General features: G+C 36.2%; 2 protein-coding genes across 51 annotated transcripts in view; both read right to left on the minus strand.

Annotated features, from left to right (window-relative positions):
* Positions 1-13368, minus strand: part of TTN (titin) — a 272676-nt gene that overhangs the window by 208952 nt on the left and 50356 nt on the right. For all 50 annotated transcript variants that reach the window (XM_031651844.1, XM_031651839.1, XM_031651871.1 and 47 more), the window contains one exon: positions 9539-9595. In XM_031651844.1, the coding sequence (XP_031507704.1) occupies positions 9539-9595 (57 nt within the window). The remainder of the gene's footprint in view (positions 1-9538; positions 9596-13368) is intronic.
* Positions 29-9532, minus strand: LOC103876352 (muscle M-line assembly protein unc-89-like). Its single transcript, XM_009182525.3, is given in 3 exon segments — positions 29-3678; positions 3680-8450; positions 8587-9532. Coding segments are annotated over 2 exon segments (6330 nt in total). The 5' UTR covers positions 8365-8450; positions 8587-9532; the 3' UTR covers positions 29-2033.

The following is a 13368-nucleotide window of genomic DNA, read 5'->3' on the forward strand; positions in this document are numbered from 1 at the left end:
TCTGTTTCTGTCTGTCTTTCTTTCTTTCTTTCTTTCTTTCTTTCTTTCTTTCTTTCTTTTTTTTTTTTTTTTTAAGAAACAAGGTTTGAACTGTTGCTGTGCTGTATGATGATTGAGTAAAGCATGCTTGTCATGTTTGCTTCAATATGAGTTTCTCATTAATTTTAACATGCATTACGTGACTAAGCACAGAATAAATCCTTAAGTTCCTAATCTATAGAATTAGTTTTATTTCAGGAATTTGTGATGTGATACATTACATTATGTCTATAATTATTATCACAGATGTTGTATGCTCACTGGTTGGAACAGGAATGATTGTTCTACAATAGTATATCTATGCTGATGAGTTATGGTGGCTCAAACAGATAAATCAAATTTTTTTTTTGTGAGGAAGGCATGGGAAACCTGACTGCTCTGCCTACTTTCTATGCATTGTCTCTGTTGCTTCTTTAATTTGGATAGCTGTTAGAGAATTCCCATGTTGAGAATAAAGATTGATAGATGAAGGAAACATAATAAACATAATTGGATATGAATTCTTTGGAAAATTAAAGTGTTTATATTTCAAATTAAATTAAAATTAGTATTTTAAACATGATCATGGTACTTAAGTATTGCTGAACGCAGGTGACAAATATAGCCATTTAGTAACAATAAGTAATTTAAGAGGTGGAGGGAGATAAAATTTATCTTTCATTGTAGTATTCTTTCTCTCGTCCTTTGTTACAAAATTAAAGTTTATTCTAAATTGTATTAAGAATAATTACTATTAGGATGACACAGAACTCTATTGTTGAATGATCGTCTCTAAGGTCTTTTGTTCCTACCCTTCATTTTCAGAATTTGTTTATATTTGTTGAGTCTTATATGAGAAGACTTAGGTCCATGTTAGTATATAGGTAAGATATTAAGGAGTATGTTAATTTACTGTTATTTTAATTTTAAAAGATAAAATTAAAGAGTTACTTTAGAAACATAAATATCATAATAAAAATTGAATGCTTACTAAGCTATATTCGTTTTAAAGATGAAATTCAGTGAAACTGATAGGAAAGCTTGATATCTTGTTATTTACATATAATCTGAAATACAAATTGCCATATTGACTCAATTCTAAAAATATCCCACCTTTTTTTTTAATTTTAAAGATTCTGAAATCAGAATACAGTTTTAAAATCTATATGTAAACACAATGTGATAGTTTCCCTTTTTTTCCCCAGGCCAATACTAAATTATTGCTGCATTTTACACGTGATGTCATCTCAAAAATTGAGAAAAATAAGGTATCTCCAAAAGTGGAAAGATCTTTATCTGCTTATTCTGCAAATGTCTAGGTGAATCCTGCGCACAAAGAGCACAATTGGTCCCTTGAAGCCAGTGAGAATTAAAGCACTTATGTAGAGGAACATTAATAATGAAAATATTTTTAAAAGAGATGAAGTTAATATATTAAGATTGAAATGGCAAACAGATTATAGAGTTAGTTGCCAATTGGGAGAAGCTGGTTTTTATTGTTTGTTTTGCCTATTCTAAGTCGAAGTAAATAAACATGGGTTTGGATGCAAAGGGGTTACAATTCCAAAAATAACTTAGAATGGGAGCAGAGAGGAGATTTGCCCTTACCAATTTGTCTGCGTGGTCATCTGATATGGTCTCCACGTTTACATTGTACTTTTGCATATATGGTTTATCTGCTAAAAGAGAGTCCATTCCACTGAAACACTTTGTGGAGGAGGCATGAGGGTAAATAGAAGTACAAATAATTAGGTAGCCAAGAAGAGATTTAATTGTGTTTGATGTTACACAGCATGATTGACTCAAGTGATGATTCCACAGTTCAGATAACAAAATATTTACATGTATTACAAAGATGAGATTTCTACACAGAGATTATTTCTCCAGTGGTCTCCAAGATAATGAATTCAAATATAGTGGACCTGTTTGGAAGTTTATTAGATCCATACAATTTGGAAAATATGAAAGCACTCAGATCAATTCTAATAATTACTGAGGCACTAAAACATTACATTTTAAGTTAAGGTGAGTGCTGCAAAGGTCTCAGCCATTCCTGATTTGTTTGTAGCTACACACCTGTACTCTCCTTCATCACTCTTTACTAAGCTTGTTATAAACAGGTTGTGGAACCCTGTGCCACTTTCCTCAACACTGAACCTTCTTCCTTGGACCAATTTCCCATCTTTGTACCAGTAAACCGTGGGTCTTGGAGAGCCACGAACTAAGCACTGAAAATATGCTGCTGTACCTATTGGTGCATAACAGTCAGAAATACCTTTGATAAACCTGGGAGGCCCTTCCACCACCTGAAATTCAAAAAAACTGTCTGTGTAGTTGCTCTTTAAGACCAATTCTTCTGTCAAACTGCTTAAAGTCACTTTGCTTTTCTTTGCTATCATAGCAAATATTTCGGAATCTCCCAAGGTGAGGAATCCACGACAGATAGCCTCTCCTACACAATTCACAGCTCTGCACCTGTATGTTGCACTATCAGAAAGACAGACATTTCTAATTTTAAGAGTGTGACTTCCCTTCTCCTCGCTAATCACATATTTAATGTTATCTGGCTCAATACACATATATTCTTTATACCACTTAACTTCGGGAGTAGGGATGCCTATGACTGAACATTTGAACACAGCATCTGAATTTTCTGGAATTTTAAAATCACAAATAGGCATTATAAAGCGAGGAGGCATTTCAAATACTTCTAAATCAATTTTTAGTTCTTTGTTTTCTCCCTCCCTTGAATCCATATTTGGATCTACAAAATTAAATGGAAGAACATCTAGACTCACAATCATACTTTTATGGTCAGGAGTAAATTCAGGAACTGTCACTATTTTCACCTGCTTCTCAAATTCTTTAACGTCTTTTTCACTTAATTCAACTTCCAGGACAATTTCTTGAGGAGAAGGTGTTCTTGAGGATGTGGTGTTTTCCAAATCAAACTCCATGACATGCTGATGTGTTACTGGAGGTGGGAGTGCCACCACTCTTTCTTCTTGGGACATTATGTCTACATTTGCAAAGCTCTTTGCTTCCCCTATGATGTTTACAGCATGACACATGTACTCTCCTCCTTCTCCTTTTTGAATGTTTGAAATTTCCAGTGAACATACATTACCCACCCTTTCCATTTTGATTCTTTCATCTGGCTCTAGTAAAGATTTATTTTGATACCACTTCACACTAGGAACTGGAAGACCTTCAACTTCAACAATGAAGCCTAGTGTTGTGTTTTCATACACCTTCCTTTTGGTCAGAGGTTCAATAAAAGATGGAGGCATTTCATTGTCTTTTGGCTCAATGGCTTCATTGGGTGTGCCAAATGAATCGGAACGCCATATTTCGTCAGCTGAACCTCTCTCTTCTGTAGGTGTGTAGAAATGCTCATTTGGTGTACTGTCTTCCCTTTCTATTTTTGATGGATATGTTTTAAAAGTACCAGTGGGGTTTGGTCCTCCAGTAGGAATAGAATATCTCTCTAGAGTCTCTCCTGGGGGTGTGGAGTATCTCTCTAGAGTCTCTCCTGGGGGTGTGGAGTATCTCTCTAGAGTCTCTCCTTGGGGTGTGGAGTATCTCTAGAGGGGTCCTGCCTCTCCTAGGGTGTAGATGTCTCTCTGAGTGGCCCTAGAGTGTGGGGAGTATCTTTCTCTATCTGCCTTCGGAAGGTGTTGAATATCTTTCAGTAACTTCCCCTAAAGGTGTGGAATATCTTTCAACTGTCTCACCTCCTGAATATATTGAGGATTGTTTAGTTACATCTGAAGGATTAAAATATAAGTCAGGGGACTTTGGAGATTCAAAATATTCAACAGATGATGGTGGGGTATAAAACTGATCTAACTCAGATATTTCTTCACTAGTTGTACTTCCCACACCAATGGAAATATCAGACTCAGGAGAAAATGGACGACCTAGTGATTCCTGTTTCTGGTTGTAGTATTCGTACACAGTGTTGAAAGTTACTTCTTCCACCTCCATTGAAGTGATTGATTCACTCTGGACAAGCTTTGCCTGGTCTCTGGTGTCTTTAGTTTCAGGAACCTCGCGCTTTCCAGCAGCAAGTAAATATTGTGTTAGGGAGGTCTCAGATTCCGCTACCTCAGTGGTATGTGCCTCATCTAATTTAGGAATATTTTGAGAAGAACTAGTTTCTATCATTTCTCCTAAAGTGGAGAAAGAAGTTTCATTTTGGACTTCTTCATAACATTTTTCTTCTCCAGAAGCATCAATGTTTGTAATTATTTGTTCACCTGGATTCTGTTTTTCTTCAGTCATCAAGAATGGGAAGCACTGACTCAGGGAGAGCTGTCTATGGAGTGTGTCAGCCTCCTGAATATCACCTCTGTGGTCTTCTAAAGTGGCATCTGTATATTCCTGTGCCCTACCATCCTGCTTTGGAAATGATGCCAACTCTGGTTCTACAGTGCATTCTTCTTCTATTTCACCAACCTCTAAAGGCTTTTCCTCACTTACTGCTTTTTTCAAATGTGAGATGAAACTTCTGTCTCCATTTTCTAGAGAACATTTTTTCTCAGAAAGATCAGTTTCTTCTACATCTGCAGATGAGGTTGGAAATAGGGCACATGATTCACTATAGATTTCTTCAGAAAAGGATTTAAGAGAAAGATCAGTTTTTAAAATGTCTAAGTTTTGTTCCTGTACATGTCGGACTTCTTTTTCTAAAGAAATGGAATTTTCATCAATACTACTTTTCTCCACCATAGTTCTATATGAAAGCTCCTGACTGGAAGAAATTTCTTGACTGGCAAATACATTATTTTGCACATTTTTAGAGATACTCTGTGTATCAGGTTGTAATGTTTCAGGGCTAGGAATTTTTTCTTTATAATGTATTTCCTGCTGTTCCCTAGTTTCTTGCCCTTGGAACTCCATAGCTGGATCTCCTATATGAGAATGCATTTGTTTTAGATCAAACACAATGTTCTCAGTGTCAGCTGTTTCGGAAGCAGGATGTTGGATTTTAAAATAAGCTTCTTCTGGTTGACTACTATCTAATTCTTGGAATTTCACATCTGTGTGTTTTATTTGAGTGTGAAACTGCTTTAAGTCAAATGTAATAGGTGATTCATGTTCAACTCTTTTAGAAATTGCAGGTTTATCTATAAGACTTATTTTTTCCTGTTGTTCCCTTTCTTGTGTTTCAGATTCCTTATGAGTTTGAGAGGAAAGCAGCTTTAAATTTATTGCAATGTTAGCTGAATTTGATTCAGTATTTGGAGACATTTTCTCTGTCTGACACATATTTGCATTTAGATTACTTGATCTTGATTCTCTTTGCTTTAATGAAAAGGCTTTGTCATCAATCTTCTTTTGAGGAGGATTAACGAATGATGTTCTGGTAGGTCTTTTTTCTAGAACTCGTTTTTCTACATGTAATTTTTCAAATTCAATAATTCTATGCTTCACTTTTTTCCCCGGGTAGTGTATCTCTTCACCAAGGGATTCTTCATGTGCAACGGCAGACAAATCTTTTGTATTGTAACTGTCAGAAATTCTCTCAGAGTGAATATTTGGTAAATAGTCACTTTGGGCATATTCTTGTACATTTTCCTTTTCTGATCTACCAAGTTTTCCAAAATTGTTTCCTACGTCTTTCTTAATAGTGATATCACTGAAATCATCAACAAATGGATAAACAGTACCCTCTGCTTGGTGCAGCTTTGATTTTTCACTTACATGTCTCTCTTTCCCTTCAGCCTGACATTGTATGAATTCAGCCCTGATGGGCTTGTTGGTTTTTATGGTTCTTGAAGCACCACGCACAAATCTGGGAATTTTTTCTCTAGAAGGTACGCAACGCACCTGGTCTTTCTGGTCTATCTGCTTAATGGTCTCAAGGCTTTGAAAATAGTCCCTTACTGAATATTCTTTTACATTTGTCCAGGGAGTAAAAGGACCAGCTGGATAATCATAAAAATGTGCCCTTACAGATTCTCCCTGGACTTGCACTTGCTGATCTCTGGAATATTTTCCATAAATTTCACCAATATTTTCGAATTGACTATTCTCCCTATAAGTGACAGGCTCCACTGTTAGATCTGAAACACTTTCAGCTGTCCCTGAATTGTTTTCAGCAACACATTTATATTTTCCAGAATCTTGAGAATTAACGTCTTTAATATATAATCGGTGGCTACAATTAACTTCTTCAAACTGAAACTTATGGTTCTGCTTTAAAAGGACTCCATTTTGAAACCATGTTACAACTGGCTGGGGCTCACCAGATATTAAACATTCAAGAATGATGGAATCCCCTTCTCTACACCTGGCATGCTTTGGCATTTCTTGTAACATTTTTGGTGGCTCATTAGTAACATCAGACAAAAATACAAATTTGTGTTTTGGTGACTGAGTAGCTTGATCTTGAGGCATTGCTTCAGGTTCTAGCTCCTCAGTTTGAAACATCTCTTTATCCTCTTCTGGGATAGGAGTAGCTGCTGTTACCTGGATTTCTACAGGAAAGGAAAGCAATTCTGTATCTCCAGAGGGAGGAACTGGTGGGTTAGTGTTTAACACATGAAGATTTGTTTGGCCCTCTTGACTCATAGATGGGTGGGCACCTTTTGCTTGATCAAACACCAATGCTAGCTCTTCTTCCTCATCAAAGTAGTCATGGAACACTGGGATTTTATGTGTTTTGACATCATGTTTTTGTTTTGCTTTCACTTTAAGCATACCGGTTGTTTTTACTGTTCCATATTGGTTAAATAGCACACAAGTAATAGAACCTTCATTCTGATGATGAACAGACAGAAGAGTTAATATTGAATAGTTTTCCAAAGAATGAATGATAAAGTTTTGATTACGTGGGATTGGCATGTCATTGTTATACCATGTCACGATAGGTTGAGGATATCCTTGAAAATGGCACACGAAATTACAACTGTCACCTTCATAAATTTCTTGAGATTCAATTTCTTGAAGAAATGAAGGTGGGCAACGTTGTGGGTGTTTTCGAAAAGAATTTTCAAAAAATCTCATGTTTTCCTCCTTCTGTTCGGTTTTGAATTCATCGATTTGTGTAGAAGCAGAGAGTTGTAATTCTCTTACATCATCCTTTCTTATTCTTTCACTAGCTATTTCTTCACTTTCTTCAACATTTACAAGTGTACCAAAAGATTCGCTGGCATGTGGTGTAATAGCTTGAGACACCTTTTCAAGAGTCTCACATACTTCCTCCTTCTCACATACATTAGTGATATATGTGGGTGACTCTCCAACTGTAGTAGTGGCCATAATTTCTTCCAGTTGTTCTCTTGCTTGGATATTTTCATTTCCTAGAATTTCACCATATAAATGGTCTTTTGGTAGACTTTCTTTTACCAATGACTCTTGGCTCATTCTTATTTCAGTCTGGAAAATTTCTTCATCAACAATAGTTTGAAAGCTTGTGGGAAGTTCCTCAGATTCTATATTTTGATCCATTTGATTAGAAAGGCCGTGTGGATTTTGCACAATACTCTCAGCTGAATTATTTACCTTATAACTTTCAGCTAGATCAGACATACATCTGATTTTCATGTCCTCTCTAGAGAACAGAATATCTTTATCACTAGCTTCACTTCTCAAAGTTCTTGAGCTTATTTCAGAAGACGTATCTAAAAGAGATAATTTCTTTTTCTCCATTAACATTTTTCTAGCCTCCCTTAAACGTTGCAACTTCACTTGGGTCTCCCTGTCCAGAAAACTTTCACCTACATTAAGCCATCCTCTTATGTCAGATTTACTTTCTAAATATTCTTCATCATACATGTAATCTGTTTTCTTGGCAGAACTCATTGTCTTAAAATGTATAGTTCTCACCATTCCCTTTTGTTCCACATCTTGTTTTTTGTTAAAGGGAGAGCCAGTAAACCTCAGGTCAACCTTTATCCTGTCTTCTCCCCTTTCAGCCAAAGCCTCCACATTTTCATGTGTCTGTTCTGCTCTTTTCAGAAATTCTAAATATTTCTCATCTTGCCCTTTTTGGATAACAAGCAATGATGCAGTTGATTCAGCAGACCCTTCACTATTAATTGCTAGTAATCTATAACTTCCAGAATCTCTGTCTTGGACCCTTTTAATCTCTAAGCTGGAAGAGTGATGGTGTAAATCACTCTCAGCTTTTATAATCCGACGAAGACCTGTTGGAATGGGCCGACTGTTATGAAACCAAGTCATTTCTGGAGTTGGACAGGCAATTAATCTACATGTAAAAACAACTGGTTCACCCTCTAAAACATATTTAAACATAAGTTTTTGGGTAAAAGAAGGCTTAAAATATTCAGGCCAGGAGCTTGTAGATGATATTCTACTTGCATATCTTTTAGCAGCCATGGAGCTGTGGTCTATGTCTTCAGAATCTGAAAAGGCATCACGAGTATCCCTTTCTGAATGTTCAGATTCCCCCTCGGATAATAATTCTGGAAAAAAAAAAATAAAACCTTTTACTATTTTCCATAGAATTTGAAAAAGTTGAAAGTAAATAAAATTGCAAAATAGGAAATGAAATAAATTGCATGCTACAGATCTCACAAATCCATAGAAAAATTCACTCACCATATTTGTTCGAATAAACGCAACACCATGCTCTGTTTAAAAGATTCTGACACGAAAATCGTTCGTTGTCTGGTCTTTTCTTCAAACTGTTGAAATTTCTTCTTGAACAAGCAAAAATGCATTTCAAAATAACATGTTCCTGTGCATATTTGTTTTGAGAGCAGGAAAACTTTGTTCTTTTGATGGCTAAGTGGAAAATCTTACCTGACTTGCAGAGAGTGGAATAAACGCCCTTTCTGATTCTTTTGATTGTAGATTAAATTATTATATTTTTGAGAATTAACTATTTAAAGAGTATATGCAAGAACTATAACCATAAATAATTAGCTAAAATAAAATGAGAAGGCGTTTATTCGAACTAATACAGCCATAAAATCACAATGTTATGCAAAGAAAAGCAGGCAATAAGGATCACATAAGGCAGCTATCTGCAAGCCAGTGTAAGAGACACATCAATGTTAAAATGGTGTATGTGCATGAAGTGTAAACCAGATGGGAATGTAATGTTTTCACACAACCTCAGTAAAGTAGCATTTCAATCAAAATTCATTCATGACATTGCATTCTGAGAATGACAGCTAGGTTATTGTCTATTGTTCAATGTAATTCAGTGTGATTTTGAAAACAAACTTCTACTTCATGATTTCATGCATTAAGATGACAACTTTTCCTAATACACACTTTTGGAAATGACTGCAAACATGAAGTTGAATATGGCTGATAAATTTTAAATACAAAATTTTAAATTAACTTATGATCAATTACTGTGAAATGCATGTAACCATCAACATTCTAAACCAAGCATGCGACATAGTAATATATACTCTAAGAGATATATTTGTACATCTATGTCATTTTTTTTCTCAATAATACTAAGAGAAAGAAGGCAACTCAAGGATCCTATTAATCCCTTAGAATTTCTACTTAAATCTCACATCCATTATAACAATACCTTTCATTTCCATCTCAATCTCTTGTTCAATCCTCTCATGCAAAATTGATTCAGGGGCTAAAATAAAAAAACATATAAAGAGATTTTAGTTATTAATTGCATACACTTTCTGCATCAATTCATGACTTATATGATTAAAATTTTCTTTTTATTATAATAACAGAAAACTGCATTCCCCAAATATACCAAAAAGTCCATGCCAAACAAACTATTGAGCTGATAAAACACATGGCAATGTCGACAGAAAGATTTAAAACATTTTTATTTTAGGTTCTTCATGAAATTTCCACTTTTAGTTCTATAATTCCCCATGCCTTTACATGCATTCAGAAAGCAATCTACAAACTGAAGGAATATTATTTTCTAAAAAAATGTCCTATTGACTAAACACTTGCTAAGAGATGAAATCACATTTAGAAAGAACATGCATTTTCTAAACTGCTACTTTAGCAGAGGGCTATTTTCAGTTTTTCCTGCTAGTAAATACTCCTTTGATTTGAACCACCTTTCAAACTTTAAACTATACAAAGTCCAATTACATATTAAGGAACAAAACAAAGACTTATCAAAACTGTTTTTATTACACAAGGAATATGCACAGTTTTTAAACACAATCATCTCTGGGGCAGCTGAAAGGCTGGGACTCTCGTATCACTGTCAGTCTTCAGTCCACGTGGTATCCTGTCAGTAGACTTGATTCCCTTGTTCTCAGTTTCTTATGGTTTTTGGCATGAAGTTAATGACAAACTTGATGTTTTCTTTGACGATTCTCTTTTTACTTCAGGGGTTGTTTTAATTTGTGACTCTTTGAGTGTTTTAATACTTTTAGTGTCTGAACCCAGAGTAATTTTTGTAAGTGCTCTGGCTTGCGATTCTTTTGCTGGGTAAGAATAAAGTTAGGGAAAGGCATAAATTAGCTGTGTTTGTAAGATTTAAAAACATGCTGAATGTGGAGAAGATGGAATGTCATTAGGATGAGAAGGAAAGGCAGCATGTTAGTCATCAAACTAATATACGATATGTCTATGTTTATTATGCACATAAGAACTGTATTCAAACAGACTTCCAGGGGTTTGACATTCCTGCTTGATCTTGGTGGATAACTCTGTAGCCTATATGAACTTATTAGGCCAAAATAAAAAAGGAACATATAAAGACTGGCCTATGTCAAATAATTAGACAACTGTGCCTGATCTTTCACTCTTCAAACACCTAAAAATATCTTATCTTTCAACTTTCTTAGGTACAAGTAAGGCAGTTGGATGTTCAAAAAAATAATTTTGCTTCAAGAACACTTTAATAATATTATCCATTGGAACTCAATGAACTGGAGATCCTAGGGCAAAAGAGCCAAGCTCAAATCAATTCTGGGAATATGAAAGTCAAACACTGCACTATAGCACTAGATTCTTTAGGAACTGAGTTAAGAGATCTAATCTACATTTCTCCCACCTTCACAAGACAGCCAACTCCCAATTACATTTCTGAAAAAATTGTCACACTGTCACCTACAAAACTTGCAGACAACACCTCCAAATAAATAGTCACTCTGTGTGATTACTGTGCTAGCCAGCAGCTGCAGTGAAATTGAGGGTCAACTCTCTGGCTGGTGGAATTTTCTATCTAATTTACATAACTAAACCTCAGTTCTTGAGATATTGCCTTTGTAGGCTGTGGTGACAGCATGAGATAGAGCTTTAGAACAAAATCTCATTAAGAAAGAATAAGACCTCCTTTTGGTGAGCAGGTGTTGCAGAAAAATTATATGAATCAATGAACCATATTCTCTGTACTGGGTAGGAAGAAAGGCCACTGTTTCAAAATTCTGTGCAGAGATGGCTGTGCACCTCCATAGCACTGCACTGCCCCCTTTTCATCCTTAACACCACTATGGCCAGGATCAGGGAGGAACTTGAGGCCAGAGCTTTCCACAGACCCCTGGAGATGCCTGAACTTCTCCCACCACCTTCCTTCCATGAGACTCAGTGGAGCTGTTTTGCCTACAGGCACACAACACAGGCTTAGAACACCTGAAAAATATTTTTCTTATTTCATTAATATCCAAAAGGAAAGACCACGGATAAGAGGAAGAAGTTATCACTTGCCCAGACAAGTTTATTCCTGCTCTTCCAGACATGATGGAGAATCAAGCCCAATAATGATAAAAATTGTGATCTTGCCATGAGAAAATTCTACAATTCCAGGAGGATTTTAAGCCTGTAAAAGCAGCATTATTTATGGAGTAATATCTAGAGACTTCAAATTTTGGTCCAGAGAGAGCCTTGTTATTTTCAGCACCCAATTTTCTATTTTTCTTTTTTGGAGATGGAGTCTAGCTCTGTTGCCCAGGCTGGAGTGCAGTGACCCTATTTTGGCTCATTGCAACCACTGCCTCCTGGGTTCAAGCAATTCTCCTGCCTCAGCCTCCTGAGTAGTTGGGGTTACAGGAATGCACCAACATGCCTGGCTAATTTTTGTATTTTTAGTAGAGATGGGGTTTCACCATATTAGCCTGACTGGTCTCGAACTCCTGACCTCAAGTGATCTGGCTGCCTCGGCCTCCCAAAGTGCTGGGATTACAGGCATGAGCCACTGTACTTGGTCCCAGTTTTCTATTTTCATGGCCCCTTTGTAAACAACTAGAACCTCCAGATGTGAAAATGAAGAGGTGATAAGAATTGTTGAACCTCTTACTTTAAAACAATTAAACTGAAATTTACCACAGTATCCGGCACAATAATAAATACCCAATAAATACTTCTCAGACTACAACATTTTAACTTTGCTACACTTTCTTGGTGGCACATTGGTAAATATTAGAAAATGCAGCATATAGGAAATAAGCCTTTGCTTCCCGAATCTACGTTTAAAAATTAAACTTTCTGAATCTAGACTGGCAAGTTAAATTTTCAGGATAATCATGGTCATTGACTTGGCTGACTTTCAGAAGTCATTTATGAATATGGTGCTAGTTTAGATATATTCTGATTAATATATTCATTGATTGAATTTGCACAGCAGAAAAGCTGCATAAAGCGATGAGGATGAAATGAAGCAAGTCATAGCTAAAAATCAATTAACCACCTTCTACACTTAGTACTGCTGATGTTGTCCTCTCTCCACAGTCATTGTGTACAATGCAGCTGTATAGTCCTTGGTCTACCAGCTGAACATTACATATGGTAAGAAACTGAATATTTCCATTTTGTGATTGCTTCAGTCTCTCGGATTCCTCTATCTTTGCACCTTCATGAGTCCAGGTTACATCAATGAAAGAATCGTCTTTTAAAACACACAGGAATTGAGCCGTATCACCACACTTTACAGTGATGTCCTGAAGATGCAGGAGAATCTTGGGCGCCTCACCCGTGGACTCTTCAGCACATTCCTTAGATAGCTCAGTGCTTTCTGCAATTTCTGAAAGGGATGCAGTATGGCGCAACTGTATATCTTGAATGGATGCAGCTGTGTGGATGGAACTTTGAGATACACTTTCAAAAACCTGCACTTCATATTCATATGATGATCCTTGATATGACTTAATATCCTTTTGAGATATTTTGCTGTCCTCCTTTGTGAAAGAGGAATCTGCCACTGCCTGGGACTTGGTGGACTCTCTTACATCTTTCCCAGAACTTTGCCTATCTAGGGCTTGCACTGTATAATCAAGTGACAAGAAAAAGAAAAGAATATTAAGATCTAAGCTTTGTCACTTGCCCATGTTAGTAACACAAAATGGCATGGAAGATGAAGATGAAAGACATAATTGTCACGTGGAAGCAGCATGCCAGATGCAATATGATCTAGATGTCAGGATCACACAAAAGAAA

The sequence above is a fragment of the Papio anubis genome, chromosome 10 (assembly GCF_008728515.1).
Source record: "Papio anubis isolate 15944 chromosome 10, Panubis1.0, whole genome shotgun sequence".
NCBI classification, from domain to species: domain Eukaryota; kingdom Metazoa; phylum Chordata; class Mammalia; order Primates; family Cercopithecidae; genus Papio; species Papio anubis.